The 17,884-nt window shown below is 32.4% G+C and overlaps 2 protein-coding genes across 2 annotated transcripts in view; both read right to left on the bottom strand.

Moving 5' to 3' along the window:
* Window positions 1-7,647, bottom strand: part of LOC105565387 (dynein heavy chain 1, axonemal-like) — an 80,300-nt gene extending 72,653 nt beyond the window's left edge. Inside the window, 16 exon segments of the mRNA XM_012018533.1 lie at window positions 1-499; window positions 990-1,122; window positions 1,203-1,376; window positions 1,743-2,067; window positions 2,174-2,305; window positions 2,409-2,740; window positions 3,073-3,534; window positions 3,774-4,033; window positions 4,237-4,452; window positions 4,945-5,283; window positions 5,357-5,533; window positions 5,587-5,716; window positions 6,088-6,417; window positions 6,948-7,222; window positions 7,390-7,556; window positions 7,644-7,647. The exon segment at window positions 1-499 is cut by the window's left edge and continues 15 nt beyond it. Coding sequence (XP_011873923.1) covers window positions 1-499; window positions 990-1,122; window positions 1,203-1,376; window positions 1,743-2,067; window positions 2,174-2,305; window positions 2,409-2,740; window positions 3,073-3,534; window positions 3,774-4,033; window positions 4,237-4,452; window positions 4,945-5,283; window positions 5,357-5,533; window positions 5,587-5,716; window positions 6,088-6,417; window positions 6,948-7,222; window positions 7,390-7,556; window positions 7,644-7,647 — 3,955 coding nt within the window.
* Window positions 7,648-8,044: 397 nt separating this feature from the next.
* The window catches only part of LOC105565359 (ras-like protein 1), a 14,037-nt gene continuing 4,197 nt past the window's right edge, over window positions 8,045-17,884 (bottom strand). The window contains exons 3-7 of the mRNA XM_012018484.1: window positions 15,953-16,209; window positions 8,937-9,131; window positions 8,627-8,770; window positions 8,347-8,553; window positions 8,045-8,170 (exon numbers count right to left, since the gene is read on the bottom strand). Coding sequence (XP_011873874.1) covers window positions 8,045-8,170; window positions 8,347-8,553; window positions 8,627-8,770; window positions 8,937-9,065 — 606 coding nt within the window. The 5' untranslated portion in view covers window positions 9,066-9,131; window positions 15,953-16,209. The remainder of the gene's footprint in view (window positions 8,171-8,346; window positions 8,554-8,626; window positions 8,771-8,936; window positions 9,132-15,952; window positions 16,210-17,884) is intronic.

Below are 17,884 nucleotides of genomic sequence, written 5' to 3'. Positions count from 1 at the left end.
TTTCCTCCACATGGGCAGTCCAATACGTCTGACTTCCGCAAAGAACTACTTGGCCCGGCCACATATACACCCATTCTTTCCGCGGTATTGTTTCTACTACTTCGAGAGCCTCGCCGATAATCTCTCGTAGGGTATTGCGCATCGCATCTTCGACTTGTCCCAACCAATTTTCAACATTTCCCTCGGGATAGATTGTCGGTCGTAGCACGACTTCTTCATACTCGGTGGAATACATTCTTGTTATCTTAAGATCCGGATTCTCAAATCTCAGTTCTCTCATGTTCTCGAAGCACTTCTTTAAATGCGGTTGCACCGCTTGGACGTGCTTGGATTGAACAATTATGTCCAGAAGTTCATCGTCGCTCAGAAAGAAGAAACGCGGAAAGATTACTCGTTTGGTCTCCAGATAATCGGACAAACCTTTCTCAACAGTATCTAGGATCGATAGACACTCCTTCAAGTTTGAAAGCAAGACCTTATCCGCACACGTTGTAATTATCTGCGTTATGTACGAGAAACAAAGTTTCTGATAATAAATTTTTTTATTAAATATGATATTATTTTATTTAAATATTGTGTTCATATCTGATAAATGTTCTCTCTCTCTCTCTCTCTCTCTCTCTCTCTCTCCCCCCCCCCTCTCCCTCTCTCAAATTATTGGCCAATTATATTTTTAAAATATATCATTACTTTTGAAAGATAGAGAAAACATAGACAATATGCCAGAATGAAATCAATTCAATAATATTTAGGAAATTTAATTACAGATATCATACGCATTAAATAAAAATTAACAATATCTAGTATATCTAAAAAGACCTATTCAATATTTGGATTTAATAAATATTTTTTAGATGTGAAATTGATATTTTGTTTAGAATTTTAATTGTTTTGAGATTGATATATTGTTTAGAATTTTTTATGACTTCATACATTGACAAAATAAAAAAATGTATCACAAGGTTTAAAACTAAATTCGCGTTACATACATATGGACAATCGCTAGCATTTTTCATAATTCGTTCCAAGTTGTGCTCCACCGTATTGAATTTATGTGATTCCACTGGCAACTGCCGATTAATATCATCAGAAGCAAATATTGGTTCTAAATACATCCATTGCCTGTGTATATAAAATCAATATGAATATTGTATATCCTAATGCAATAGCAAATAAAAGTCGAGATGTCATTGTTATTATACTTTTGCACCTCCATCCACTGTGTAATTACTTCCTGAATTAATCTTAACTTAGCTTCCCACTCATTAATTTGACTCTCAAAAGCAGCTTTAAAGGGACTAAAACTAAGATGTTGAGTTTTAAATATATCGTCGTCCAAGAGAGTAATGACCTCGTCAGAAATTTTTATAATATATCTATCTATATTTTAGAAATGAATAAAAATTAAGATATTATTTATTTTACAAAGAGTGATTAATGCGTCACAAATTATGTTTGTTAATATGTTAATTTTAATATTCTAAGTGTAAAACAAATGTTGTAATATGAAACATATAATATTAATTGATTGTAAGATAAATTCCACTTTTAGCCAAAATGCTAGATAACAATAAAAGATCTTAATACTTCATGAAAATTTCTATTTTCTAAAATATACTTTTTAATAATTTATGTCAAATCATATTTCTAATTTAAATAGAAAATGCAACAGACGTGAAACTTATTAATTGATATTTAAATTGGTTTGAAATATTATTAAAAGTCTATGAAATGTTCTTTACATACCTGTATTTTTATAAGGAAAAACATCCATTTTAATTGTTTCCCAATCAGTGAACATTTTATCCAGTGTACTTTCTATCGAGAATTCTTTTGTCGCAACATCTGCGATGGTCTTTATAGTTTCCTCATGTTCCATTATATCAAAAACAAGTAAGTTTTTAAAAGTCAAAGTTGACGTGAGTGCCATTTGTATACCAGTTTCTTTGGCGAGTTTTTCAAAGTGTCGATTTTTCATTCCTGGATATCGCAAAGCTTGTATTATGCCAACGTAAGGCTTGAACGTTTCGATTTGATCCCTTATAGTGAACGCTATAGCAGCCATTTCTATAATTTATGAAGAAATATATTAACAAGTTCTATATTATCAGTTTCTTCGTAACTGATATATAAATTTAAAGCTCAATAAAGTCTAAGTGAAATATCAATCTACTTGGATTCTCTTGAAATCTTTTTATGCAATGCGATATAGCATTGTGTATATCAGTAGTCACACTTTCTATTTGATTCGCATCAAAATTTATCAGAGGATTCTCCATCCATATTTCCTGCCATTTTAACCAATCTACATTTGAAAGTATATAAAAACGTTAAATATTTAATTTAATTTATTACATTACTGATTATTATAGTTTCAAATTAAAACTTTTATAATTTATATTCATTACCGGATGCAGTAACCCATAAGGTTTGATATGGCTCAAAATCCTTCACCAATTTATTTAATTGCTCGAATGGTACAACATCCATGTCGAATAATTTTTGTCTCTCGTTCAGCAATAAACCCGATTCTTGACAATCTTTCATTATTTTCCATATCCTTTTCACTTCTACAGCCATTTCGTGTACTTTGTTGATATCCGTTTGCAGTGTCACGTTTGTAACGTTTCCTACGAGTGTGTCAATCCTCTCCGATAAAAGAATTTCTTCCTGTATTTGTACTTTATGAAATTTCTCATATTCACTGGCAAAGCGATTTGTTGTCTCTTCCATCTGTGAGCAGTATGCGAAAGAGAAACAAAATCTTAAAAACTGATAAATTTAATAATTTAATTAAAGTAATAAATTATTATTATTCACTAACGTAAACATTCATTAGAAGTTTATTAGTTTCAAAAGAATCTTGTCATATTATTAATTTCAATAGTACATTTGATAATTTTATCTTTGACAGATACTTGAAATTTAAATATATTATAAGTATAATATATTGTTTTTCCAAGTGGAAAGAAAATTTTTTAAATTATTTAATCTATTTGATAACATAATTTAATTATTTATCAAGCATATATTAATGAGTTTTACAAATAATTGGCAATTCTTACACATAATTGCACTTGCCGAGGAAAGCCGATAGCTTGCCATTTGGCTTTAAAATCCTCATCGGATAGATTCCACCAGAAATGATCAAGGATATCGTATTCATACTTTAGCTTTTGCACCATTTCGTCTAGATTTTTCACTGTCATTGGTATAGCGTCCATCCAATCCTGCTGTTCGAACAAGTGTTCAATATTACGTAGCGTTACCCTAAGCCTCGTTCTGATCTGCATGTAACTGGACATAATGACATCGATTTTTGTTCTTAAGCTCTCGGTAAACATGATAAGCAACTGCGTGCAACAATTCTGTCGTTTCTGTATAAGAAATTCCTTGAGAGGACAGACATTCACACAGAAAGGTCCTATGACAATGTCCTTCGGCAGTGAGAGCTCGAGGATCGATTTCATCTTAAAGTGGAAGGACACTTCATCTCTAACTTCTGCGGCAGTGTGGCCTACTTTTTTGAAATCTCTGCAAAAAAGTTATGATAACACACAGACATTTGGTAATAAATGTGTTTTCAGACGTTTTGGAACATTCTCAACACATTGGCAAGAAAATTGCCCAAAAATTTTTTTCACAAAAACTCCCTCTATGAGGAAGCAAAAAGATAATTGATATTTTTCTGCTGTGTTAATTGCATTCTCTTCTAATTTAGAAATCCAATTAAATAGGTTTTTATATACCCTGAAGCAAACATCTGAACTCACTCCACGTATTTCTCGACATCCAATTTGTAAATTCCTAAATATTGTTGATACTCGCGAGCATATGCCTTTAGGGGTATTATGGACTTTTGATAAACCATCCTGAGACGTTCTCGTACTTCGCAAACCTGCTTGTCTAATAAGCCAATTGAGCTAAGATACATATCTTTGGGAAATTTCAGGAAGGGTAACAAGAAAGGGTGAACTTGTCTAATTTGATGGCACTGGCTCAAAGAGCTATCTAATATGGCTACGATAATATTCTGGGAATAAATTAATTTATGAAACATTTTGTAGTTAGACACACAATTTATAGTAAAATTAACTTATCAAATTAACAATGGAATTTAATTAATTTAGAGATAAATACGCGTACTATATTTTAAATATTCTTTGATTGTTATAAAAAATTTATAAATAAGTAATTTAGTTTATAAATTAATAAAAGAAAATAATGTGTGCATACCTCAAATGATTCAAGATCCGTTAAATAATAAGCTGTTTCATCATTCATAGCGATATCGATATTAAAGATAGGATTCGTTGGACACTTAAAATGCGTATTTACGAGATCATCACCCCATATAAGATTTTCATCCACATTTGATATGCAAAGAGCTGGAGTTTCCAATATTTCTAAGTACAAGATAATCGATTTCTTCACAAGATCCTGAAGAGCATCCTAACAAGAAACACCAAACAATCCAAGAAAGAAATAAATTAATATTGCCAATATAATCATTGCTACATAGTATTTAGAAAATATTAAACTTTTATAAATTCATAAATATGAAGTTTATGAAATCAATATAAAATTCAATAATTTGTAGACAAAGCATAGATATGTCGAACAATTGTATTTTATAAAATTTATATTGATTTATAATTTTGTGTATAATTTTAAATATGAGCTTAAATTGGTTTTTTAATTCTCTATTTTACACTAAATGTTTTTCTTTGCCTTTCTTAACATAGACTATAATCTCTATTTTTTTAAATATTTTTCATTTATTATTTCATTAGTCACAACCATGATCTTAATTAGAGCTATATATTAAAATAAATCGCATTCAAACATATATTTTATTATGCATAAAAGTAAACACAATTTTATTAAGTGTAATCAGTGCATTAAAGTAGAAACAATTTTACTAAGTCTATTACTTTAAGGTACCTGCATTCGATACACAATAAGATCCATAAATCGTTTCAATTTCATTACATCGTAATCATTTTGCCTGAGCTCGAACCATTCTTTCTCGACATCTCTTAAACATAGTCTGACCGACTGCGTAATCTTCTCTAACCACGTTTCTTTCAGATATTTTATCACTGTACCAGTCTCTTGTTGCTGTTGCGACTCAAACTCTGACAAGTGCATAGATTTTCCGTAATTCGAGACAAAGAGATTCATATTCGATATGTTCATGCATTCGATTACTACGCATTCCATAGCCTCGTATACTTCCGGTAAAACGTATAAAACTATCCAGTGAAAAACATTTTTGGTTCTCTACAATTATTAAATTAATTTTTTTTAAATAAAATGCATATTACCACAAATGTACGTAATTCTTTATAAATACCGCAAAGTCTTCCATTTCGGTGCATAACTTTCCCGTTTCTGGTATCTTAGGCTCGTAGGTGTCCTCAATTCCATTCCACAAAATAAAATTAAATATTTCCGGTTGCTTTTGTATAAGAGATCTCCACATAAGGTCGCACATAACGCGGCGATATTCCAAAACAACTTCGTCCATTAACTAAACATTAAAAAAATCTGTAACTGTAAAAAATACATAGAAAATATACCTACACTCGAGAGATGCTTGAATTCACACTTCATGAAATCTTTTCGCGTGGCCGACAGAATTATGATTTCCTGTTGCTTTTCGTCTAGCATCGGCATACCTTTCACCAGCATGCAATCCAAATAAAAGTGATACCTACATATAATTATATGGTTTAGTTATTGTGAGGAACATTCAAATAATTCAAAAGATTTCTTGTTAGAATTACTAAAGAATGTAAGCAATCTAAAATTTATTTTTCATTTTTATGTATGATATCCTAAGTTTTCTTTTTATTCAGGTCTTATAATAAAGTTTAAAAGATGATATATTTTTTCTTCGTCGATTGTTAAAGTAGACTCTAATGATGGAAAAAATATTTTCCTTATTTTTAGTATTACTTTATAAGTTTACTTAGTTTTCTACGTGGAAATATAACTTTATCTCCACAAATTAATTTTCTTAGTCGTATGGTGCATAATATAAAAATATTAAGATTACAAAATATTTTGATCTAAGAAATTAACCTAATACTAGTCTCTGCGAATTGTCTTCGTTTGATAGCAGCAGCTACTCTCTTGGCAAATTTTCTCGGATCTTCTCCGAAAAATTTGACGTATATTCTAGGCAGAAGAAATTTTCGCTTAAGACCGTCTAAAGTGAGAACAGCGAACACTTTCTTTTTGTTATCGTAATCCGTAACAGCGGCGTGAAACCAACCAAACAGATTATTTAGTGTATTATCATCGCGATCAAATATCAATTTCTTATCTGAAATCCTTTCGACAAATACTGTGGCTGGTAACGGATAACGAACACCATTGATGATGCCTAGATTTATCCATTCTTCTGGCGTTCTGTCAAATTGCAAAATAAAAACTATATGCTAATAATTACGAAAACAGTTTCATATATTCAATTATCAAAAGATACTTTGTTGGACACTTTTGATTAAATATAAATTATATAAGTTAATCGTAAAAAAATACCGCTTATAGAGAGAATATAAATTCTTAATTTAAAAATAAAATTGTAAAACAAATAGACATTATTTATTCTAAGTAAATTTAAATTTATATAAGTTAAAGTTTTTTTATTATACGATTCAATTTCACTTTAAATTTTAATAAGTTATCTCTGATATATAAAATTTGCAATGGTGCTTCTTTAAAGCAGAAGTTCTACGTAACACGGTACAAAAGTAGCAACTTACTTTGATATATGCAGTATTAGCTATATCAAATTTAGTTCTTTAATATAAAACTGCTAAAAATGTATTACTGTGGAAACATACCAAGTGCGAAATTATGTTTAAAGGAGCTTCTCTTGTGTTATTTTCTAGAACTACAGTAATATATTTCATATCGTATAACAGCAGATTTCTCACCTACAATCATATTCCTCATCGTCAAACAGTTCCAAAGGTAAGTAACTTGCCTTGGAATACAAATCGTATTTCTGTTCATAAGAAAGTAGCGGACAAATTTTCTCAAGTGGTAACATGTCGTATGGCCTGACACCTTCCGCTTTTAAAGTGTCTTCTATCTTGAGATTTTGGTATTCTCTTCGCTTTCTTTCCATTTCAACGTTGCGCGGTAAAATATTTGGGTCGACAGTATATGCCATTTGCACTTTCGGTAGAAAGGTTTCCGCCGGAAACGCCTTTATTCATAAAGAGAAACAAAAATTTCGGGAATTATTAAATATTAGATATAGGTTTCACTCAAAATTGAATTGCACACCAAGAATTTATGCATTTATTACATCAGGCGCTTTATGTAAAATAAATCTTAATCGAATTACTTTTGCATAATCGTGTGCTTACGTACAATAGATTTGTCTTCAGGAAAAGTCATCCATCGTTCGGCTGCGCCCAGGATAGTTTGCGTATTTTGTATTTTAATGTCCTTTACAATCGGGCTATGTCGTTCTGTGAGAATTTGCGACGCGAGGTTGGTTTTTCTCGAGGCAGTTGGTAGACCAATTGGTTTTATGCCTATGCGATTCGTCGACTTATTAAATGTGATCAATATGCTTTAGAATCAAGCCTGCTTTGATCTCAAATGTAATAGAGAAATCTTACCCATAATAATATCTGAATAATAATTTCTTCTAGAAAACCGAATATTTTTATCTTTAATATTTTTTATATCCATTTTTAAATGCTTACAATGTGCAATCTCTAATGTAATGTTTATTATTTATCTCTTTAAATTCTAACCATTATTAACACACACATTTCATATAACAAGAGTAACTCCCGTTTCCTGTGAAGTTCTTTGCATATATGGCGCTAGTATTTTGTTTTATTAATTAAAGATAATGGCTGTGTTCAGCAGAAGTTAGCACTTAATAAGCGCTTTATGCTGATTGGATAGATCTAGAAGAATAGCTCTATTTCAGCACAGATCTGAAAGTATAATCCAATGAGCGCAAAGCGCTTAGCAAGCGCTAACTTCTGCTGGACACAGTCAATCATTTGACTTAATCATCCTTTTTATTTCGTATTTGCCTAGTATTTACACAACATAATAAAATACGGCATTTGTTGTGTCCACTATTGGTAGGTGGTTTATTTATGCACTCTTTATGTTTTCGTATTTCTCTGACCTAAAATACAAGATGGAACTTTATCACTTGAAATTTTTAGCAAAGTTATTTCAAAAGTATTTACGAAAACGTAATATTTCGCGGAAACATTTTCAATATATAAAATCAGTATTATGACACTAATTGAAATTTATAGCACTTTAAAGCTACAGAAAAAGGAGAGGGTGTTTGCTCACCAAGGCATAAAATGCATCGTCTACACCCATTCTCGTTTTCGCAGAAGTTTCCACAAATGGCATACCGTAGTGTAGCGCGATTTCTCTCGCTTTAGTCATATTTACCGCCCAAAAGTCCTCAAGATCGCATTTATTTCCTACTAACACCATCGGTACTTCTTCAGTATCTTTTACTCGTTTTATCTGCTCCCTATACGTTTCAATATCCTGTAATGTTTAACGTACAATGCAGTAATTTCAAAACAGTAAGTTAAATAAATTGTTCACCTCACATGTTCACCTCAAAACTTTTGGCCGAGTTTACAGCAAAGACTAACAAAAATCCGTCCCCTGTTCTCATATACTGATCTTTCATTGCACTATATTCTTCTTGTCCAGCTGTATCTAATATATCTAGAATGCATGTCTCATCATCGATCACCACCTTAACAAGTAACAATGTATTTATTCATATGTTAAAACGTATTTAATAAAATTAAAAAGATGCAAAATTATAATAATTTTAAATCTCCTAGATTTCTGCATTATCAAAATATATTTATTGCCAGTTGGATTTAACAATTATTCAATGCAAAATAATATATGCTTACTTGTTTTCGATATGAGTCTTCAATGGTAGGATCGTACTCTTCAACAAAATGACTTAGTACCAGCTGGATAGTAAGTGCTGATTTTCCAACACCGCCAGTTCCAACAACCACGAGCTTGTATTCCGTCATAATGCAGTTTCTTACACAAAAGCTTATAACTTATATTATTATATTCTGATTACTTTTTGAATTGTCCTGCAATAATAAAGAGGTACAAAAGAATGTGATATAATTATGTTTTATACATATTCTTTATCTAATCTCTTTGTTAAGAATATCAGGAAATTTATTATTAGGAAGTCTTATCAAAGAGATTAGATACAGTATTAAACACATATTATATTTATTGAGATATATTCTTAATGTTAAAATAAAGACATGCTGAACACACCTAATTCTACCAGTTAATAATAAAAAGATAGAATTCTAATTTTTGGTTTTATTACTAACGAATGTGACACCCATAACTGTTAATCTTATATTTATTTAATAAAATTAAGTTATCGAGTACCGATACTTTACCAACCAAATCACGATTCATGAATTAAGTATGCAAATATTTTAGTTTTAAAAAATATACATACATTAGAAGAAGGAGATGTTAAAAAGTTCCAAAATATCAAAAAGATATTATGTTACTTTATATACCTGCAGTGTGTATATAATTTAAGTACATTATATTATAATTTACAACATTAGCGGCTGTCGATAACAGTAATTATGAATCTTAAACTATAATTCAAAAGTTTTGACAAAGATATTTTTAATAAAAATATAAATATTTGTTAAAAATTTTGTTTTTCTAAATTTATAATCAGTTTCGTCATATTTAAACAAAAGTTATTGGAATGATCGGTATACCTAATATAAGATGAAATCACAGATAAATTTGTTTCTATATTTTCCTACAGCGAGTAATACAGAATTACTAACTGACGATAACTACGATTTCCGATATCATTGTATAAATATGTATACTTACTCGTTATTTACAAGTACACATTTTTTTAAATAATTTAGAAGCAATAAAAATTTGGTTTTAAACAATTTCCTATCACAATACGTTTTTGTGTTTAAAAGTTAAAAGTGCTTCTTTAATTTTATGTCTCTAACTTAAATGGAGTTAAATGTTTACTGTATTACTTATTTCTCTCTCTTGCATTGGTAGAAATCATATTTAAAAAAACTTTTATGATAAATCTTTTTAGAAATGTATTAAAATTGTGTTAAATACAATATGTATGTGTACTAGCTTACAAGTTTACTATAAAATAATTTTAAAACTTTAATGGTAAGACATCTGTTAAAACATATTAAAAGGTATTCATCTAAAATGTGTAAAAATGCAATTTTTTTATTTTATACAATATAAAATAATAAAATAAGATCGTTATATTTCGTATAACGTCTCAAGAATATTGCAAACACGAGAAATGATATATAACATATTCAAATACCGATTAATCATTTTCTAGACATCAGATTCTAAAATCATAGAAGCTTTCATAATTATTTTTATCGTCTGAAAGCAAGTCTGAATGCAACGCCGAATCATGGAATCGCGCAAATTCAATAATCAAGAATTAAAAATTATAGTGGATTAAGTATAGACGATGACATTCATTCTCCATTAAAAATTTTCTGCATTCTGTTTTTTTTAACACTGTAATTTTCATTACAGTCATAAACGCTTATCTACGTCGAACTCTTCTCAATCCCACATTATTCCAAGAATCGAAGATCGTAAATATCGGACATAAATAACGAAATGTTGCGAATGTAATCCCGACATAGTGCATGAATCGGTTGGATTGCACACCGCCAAGAAATTGCGCGCACCTACCGAGCGCGCGCGTATAATAGGGCCGTTCTTGAATGATACTTAATGAACTTGAATGCCTTGTGGCAAGCGATATCACCCGCAATGATCGACTCATCTTACCGTGGATCGGCAGACGCCAAGCAGAAACGTATAGCTTACGCATAGTTCATACTAATCGTAGACGTGAGTAGATCAGTTCTATTTAGTTAGTAATCCATGCACTTTTTATGAGACACAAATATATTTTCAAGAAACAGATTTTTTAAATATCAGTTTTATAACGATATTATTTTCATAAATGCTTTAAAATAAAAGTATTTCAAGTATTTATAATTATAAAATAAAACAATAGCCAAATATGTAGTTTGATATGTATTGAAAAATTCAACTAGTTCTTTAAAAAATAAATTATCGATATCTTCAGATCTATCCATACAAGAGTTTTTACTTTGCTTTTATGTGATTGCACCGTTATCTATCAAATACATGAAGTCTCAAGTGTATTTTCTCAGTCTACTGTTGTATAAAACAAAACTTTTGTATTTTTGTCATTGTATCACCGATTACGCCTTTTAAGGAACTTATCGTTAACTGCAAACTCGGAACGGATTCAGATTCTCTCGGGACGGGCTGATGAATCTTCATCCGAACAGACGAATCGGAACCTCGCCATGCAAATCCGCGCGAGAGCAATCATCCGCGCGCTACAGCGCGGAGCCGTCCGGATAATCCGTTACCACTCTCGCACGTGGGCGGGACAGGTCGCGCATGTGTTCATTACCAGCGATGCGTTGCCATCATTAATATCGGGAACGACGCCTTATACAGAGCGCATCGCGCATCGCGCCCGACAGACGGCCGTCGTATACTCCACCGTCGCGGCGCCGCGACCGGACACGCGCGTCCACGTGAATCTGAGCCGCGTAGAATTTAATTAATGCCTCCTAGCCCCGGTTGCGAACCCAGATCAGTCGTTCACCACGCTGGACGTACGTACGATCCAGATCATAATTTAATCAATGACCGAGAACACGCGCATCAGCGCAAACCGACCTTTCCACGCGTGTCGCGGATTTGCATAATCGCATGAACACACTCGAAGCACATTAGGGTAACAGTTGATTTAACCAACGTGTCGGGGAGATTTCAATCGCGTTTAATTTTCTCGCTTTCAATTTTCAATTATGTATGTATGAGAGTTTTCTCTTCGTTTGTATCGCATGTATCGGTTGTTAATCTTTGAACGTTTAAAACAATTGGGAGATTTTTAGCGGAAATTATCGCCCAAAGAATCATTTTGTCTAGCTGTGTAAATAAATAATTCAAAACTAAAAATGCACAGATAATAACAGAGAAATAAACCCTTTTTTTGCAAAAGATTAGTTCTCTCTTTCCGCTGTGTTTATTCAAAGCATTTTTAAATGAACTAATTAATAATCACTTTCTGTATTTATGAAAATATTTTAATTGATGACATAAATTATTTAATTGAATTTACTCTTTGTACTTCTTATGATAACGTGAAAGATAGCTTTGCAAAATTTTGATTCATAATTTGATTCAGAATTAGGAGCAGATATACATAAAACATATTAAAAATCACGTTTTCGTTGTCGCGTTTTCAACATTTCCTTAAACCTGTAATTCAACTTAAAATCTGATTTATCCTTTAGTTACCAAGATGTATATTAAAGAATTAAATGTTTCAAATATTATATACAGTGCATACAACATTGGATAAATTTTTCACAACTACGTACATATCCTCAAGAGGATACGTCACCATGTCACCACATAAAATTAATTAAGCCGATTGTATGAAATGGTGCAATTTTTATGAAATAGTCGTTTAACGCGAAAAATCTCATCGCAAGCCGGAGATTGCACTCGCGATGTCAAAACGTTATGCGACGTGCGCGACGTTCGTAAGTGCTTTCGCAACAAAGTGCACTTCGTCAGTGCTCTCTCTAGCGGCCCACACGTCACTGACCTTGGAAAAGGTCCACTTCGAGAACTGGACGTAGCTCGGGCGCGTGGGTCGCTATCGAAGACGATCCGTGAAAAATGTCGAAGTCACTCGGAGTGTCGGACAGGTTTTGGTGACCGCCGTGAGCTCGAGAGAGCTACATTGCCCCGCCGTTCATCCCTAAATGGTGATCCTGAACAGGCTCGTTGTTTCATCATGAGAAGTAGCGTGTGTCTCGCGAATGAATGCATATCAGTGCAACTAAATTATGCGCGCTTCTAGGGCTCGTTTAAACTCGGTACACACTTGACAGATGCACATGTCCTTTATGCGTTCACGTCTGTTATCTCTGTACAGCAAGTTTATTACAGCGGATACCATGCATAACGAAAGTTAACAAATTTTCGATAGGTATATTGAAAAATAAATGGCTGGATTGGCGTTTAGACTCGTGCGTCTTCATTTCTCATCAAAGTCAAAATCCTATTTAAATTATTATAAACATCGTGTAACTATGGATGTAAATTACATATTCTGTAATATCTACTTTGCTTATATCGAACATCTTGAAAGGTAACGTTACTCTTTCTTACAAAAAGCTTTCAAATATCGCGAGAAAGCCATTTTTAACGTATTAAACCTTAATTATCTAACGATAAGCGAAATCTGACGAGCTAATGAATTTTGGCTTGCGACATCCATTTTCAGCATCCAAAAATCTATAAGAAACGCCTTGTCTGGTTTAAAAGAATTTTTTTGTAAACTGTTTAAACTGTGTAGTACATTTCATCAATTTTGTAAATCACTGTATTTCATCGTCGGTCATTTTTATATTTCGTTGCAAAAATTGTATGGTATGACGCCGCAAAATTTTTAAGTAGTAATACGTTTCATTCGGCGTCTGGACATTGTAGTGTGTCCAATGTAAACGAGATTCCGCCGCACTTGCGCTATCCTTGGGGGCAAAAGTGTTACGCACGGAGAATAAATTTACATTCACGAACGGCGGCGGCTTTCAACGAGTTCGCTAGATAAAGGCGGTTCATTATGTGCCGCATTTATTACCCAATGGCGGTTCTCGATCGCCTCGCGATTGCCTTTAATCCCGTCGTCGAGATCAGATCTCGCCGGGATCTCGCGTAATCGCGTTACCGGCTTCCACGGACCTGTACGTAAAGTATCCTACCCTCGCGGCCAACCGTCGCACACGTTATTCTCGTTAAAGCGCATTGAGTGTTACAATGTGCGTCATTTGGTGTAAAACTTGGGTCAGGGATGCAGAAATTGATGCATCCGTGAGTGACGAGCGATGCACGTAACCAATTTGCAAAGTACAGAATTGTATTCGAGGACATCGTTCGTAGTCACGTTTTTTCGTTTCTTTTTATGCGTGTAATAAAGTATTTTCGTATGAAATGCAGAAAGCAAGACGTTTATAAATAAATTAATCTAGGTTGCCTTAATTTTATTAACATTATGTAAAGATATGTAATAGAAAGTTATTTCCATCAAAATCATTAAAATTATAGAGAAATTTGCTTCATGATCGCAATTGTCACGCAACATTAGGTATATAAAAAACAATCAAGGAAAATATTGCTTCATAATAAATACCTACATGTATAATGTAATTATCATAATATTATACATGTATATTATTGGCAAATATATTTTGTATATGTATAGATTAGACAATATAAAACTGAGACTAATATAATATTGTACTTATTACGTAATCTCTTCGTATATAAAAAAAAATTTTAAGTAATTTAGCATAATTGTTATTTGTATGGTATTAAAATAGCATACGAGTGCAAATCTATAAGACATGGTATTAGACTAGTTGCCATCAAGTCCAAAATTTTAGCAATAAAATATCATTTTTATATTTCAATAATCTCTTTGAATAATGCGATTAAAGCACTTTCGTAAAACAAGTATGAGACTGTAAGAATTTTTCACGAGTAGTAAAAGCTGTACGAATTTGTCTAGACAAACATGAAACTTTTACACTTCATATATCTATCAATATATACGATACGTGCACTGCCACGTATGCGTATATGTGCTCGAGCTCAAAGTTAATCTGGATTAACCGGTCTTGAGCTCTTGACGGGTAAGGGGAAAAGAGAGGTGAAAGGGGTGGTGAGGCGGGACAAAAATCAAAATCAAAGAAATATGTTCTCTGGAGAGAAGAGGCTAGCCTCTCTCTCAGTTGCAGCGGAGTCTTGTTCAATGCTCGAGTCGCGTGATGGCAGACGCATCGGAGTCAAAATGCATTGTTATGTACAGCGCAATGAATTCTTTTTTTCTTTCATATTCTTAGCTTAGCAATTATGTCAACGACGCTCGCGTAAATAAAAAATGAATAAATTGGACATTTTAAATTGCACGTATATTTTTGGATGAATAACTTTTCGAAAATAAATAGAAAATAAATTCAAATGAATCTTGAAAGTATTTTAAGTTCGTAATGTTGTTTGTAAGAAGTGTCGTCTGATATTAAAATTTTAATAAAAGATTTTCCTAAATTCTAGCAAAAATTTCTTTAATTAAGAAGTAGTTATAATTTGTAGAGTAACAAATTATAAAAAATTAAATAAAGAATCGATGAGGGAAGGCCAATGTGAGCCAATAAACGCGGAACACAGTGCGTGGTTTAAACGTGAAAAATATGTTCAGGTCTTCTTCAGTGATCTGATATAATAATTAGAATTAAAAAATTACAATAAAAACTTTGTTAAGAAATTATTTTAAAAATTAAATACGGTAGAGTATGAATTAATCAAACTAAAAGAAATACCTAATAAAAAGAGTATTATGAAAGAGAAATGATCGTGGAATCAGCGTAATCGTCACGATAAAATTAAATTAAATCCTTTCTCAAGGTTGACGCGTGAGTCTTTAAATGGTTCCAACCATAAAGAAAAAAATTAAATGTTTATCTTAAAGATTAGATAGAGAAAAATTGTTACGTTGGTTAATTTCTATTCAAATAGATTTTTAAATAGAAAAATTTCTTTAGAATTATAATTAATTATAGCAGGAGAGATTATAAAATAAACAAATGATAATTTTACTGGAAAAACGGACAATTTCTGTATAAATTTGTTTAACTCTCATTTTTCAATTGCCAGAAATTAAGTGGATACAAGTGGTTACGAATACAATCTTTCATTCGATTCCACCACGCTTCGATAGCAAAATTTCATAGTAAGCATGACTTACCCCATTCTTATTCTAATCGTGCGAAGCAGATGGCCGATCTCGTGCACGTCCAGGCGATTTAAACTCTCTTCTTTTTAATTATCGCTTCTTGATGGACGTCATTTGAGGCGCCGCGTTGAAGCCGCGCGATGCGCAGTCCGATAATGCTCAGATATAATGTGTAATAAATCACGAGGGGGTGATCTTCGTACAACGTGTGATATATCGAGCTTATTATAACAGATGTTCGACACGATCTTCATTACGAGACGAGTGCACTGTAAAAGAAAAATCCAATTCTATTCTGTCATATTCTATCTCAAGGCCACGGACAACCTTTGCTACATCATTTTCGATTTTTATCATCAACAAACTATTAAATCTCTTTTATATATCAAAGCAACGAATCTGCTACTAAGACAACTATTAATATAAAATTTAGGATTTTACGTACGTTGGTAGTGTAATTGTTTTTAATAATCGAAAACCATTGTAATGAGATCGAAATAATTATTGGAGATAAAATAACTTTTCAGTTTCTATATATGCAAAATATACTTTACGTACAACGTTAATATTAAAAATTTGATAAGAAATAAAAGAAAAACTAAAGCTTTATGTCAGTGTTCGAGACTAATAATACTATTTCTATTTAACTGCACATTTACGCTAACAATAAGTCTGATTTTATTCGACGGAAACGGAGATGGAAGTTCGAGGTTAACAAGACACGAGGATCGGACAGCCGCATTTAGCGTTGCATGGTTGTGAATAACGACGCCGCAGGCATCTCGCGCGTATTCGTTCACCAAGTGCACTTCATCGACTTAGAATTCGTTTGCGTGCACAACGCACCGCTCTCACAATCCCGACCTTTGAGGGCCGGCTTTTAATTTGCCGCCAATGATACTAAAATCGAAAAGAATATCCGGTTGCGACTCTCAACTTGCAACAGTCCCACCTTCGTTCGCCGGTATACTGGTTAGTCGAACTTTCCTACAGGGCGATACACAGCTGGATCGAAAACTTTTGTTTAACATCGACAGTGAAGAATGACAAACCGAGACAGAAACAAGCCAAAAGAAACGATCAAATTTTGCTAATTGTTTATAATTAAGATAACTCAAGATAACAAAAGTTTAAAAAATACAAAAGACCTCTCGTTATTGGAAATAACAAACAATAAATATTAAACGTTTAAATTCTCTGCAATGCTTATTCAGCATGACATTGTTAATCATGAAGGTGTCTTTTTCTATTGTCATTTAAAAAATTAATGAATTAGAGTAATTAATAAACCCTTAATTATCAAAATTCTTTGCAACCAAAAGTGTCACTATAAATCCGTCATTGTTAAAAGATATACTAAAGACTATCTAAAAATTAACTTAATTTTAATTTTTACTAAATTTTTATGAGACTATAAATGTGTTGGCGGGAAGAAAAGAGATTTTGATATCAGACAAAATTTATTCTATTAAATAACCTAATTCTCTTCGAACTAGAAATTATGCATTTACTAATATTTTCATTATCTTTACTTAGAATTTGCATGTGTAGCTTTCTGACTTAACCGTGAATCACCCTGTATAGGTATTCCATTAAGTGTTATTTCGCCCCGGTCGCGGTTAAACGTAGCCACGAGTGCGAATGAAAATTACATAGTTGGGCCACATGCGTTCTTCGTGTATCTCTTCTTTTTCTTACAGCCTTTCCGCCTCCGTTGTGCCTCTTTAAATGAAATCTGCTTTACAACGATGCAGTTAACGTGCCGCTGCACGCGACGCTGTCGGCAAGAATCGACGCGGCCGCCACAAATACGAAAAAGAAGCTCGTAAGTACAATGAGAGAAAGAGACAGATAGAGATAGATAGATAGATAAATAGATAGATAGAGAGAGAGAGAGAGAGAGAGAGAGAGAGAGAGAGAGAGAGAGAGAGAGAGAGAGAGAGA

Source organism: Vollenhovia emeryi, unplaced genomic scaffold (assembly GCF_000949405.1).
Source record: "Vollenhovia emeryi isolate VEMERY1.0 unplaced genomic scaffold, V.emery_V1.0 DF939153.1, whole genome shotgun sequence".
NCBI lineage: Eukaryota > Metazoa > Arthropoda > Insecta > Hymenoptera > Formicidae > Vollenhovia > Vollenhovia emeryi.
The sequence above is the reverse complement of the archived record's forward strand: the minus strand, read 5'-3'. Positions and strand labels throughout refer to the sequence as shown.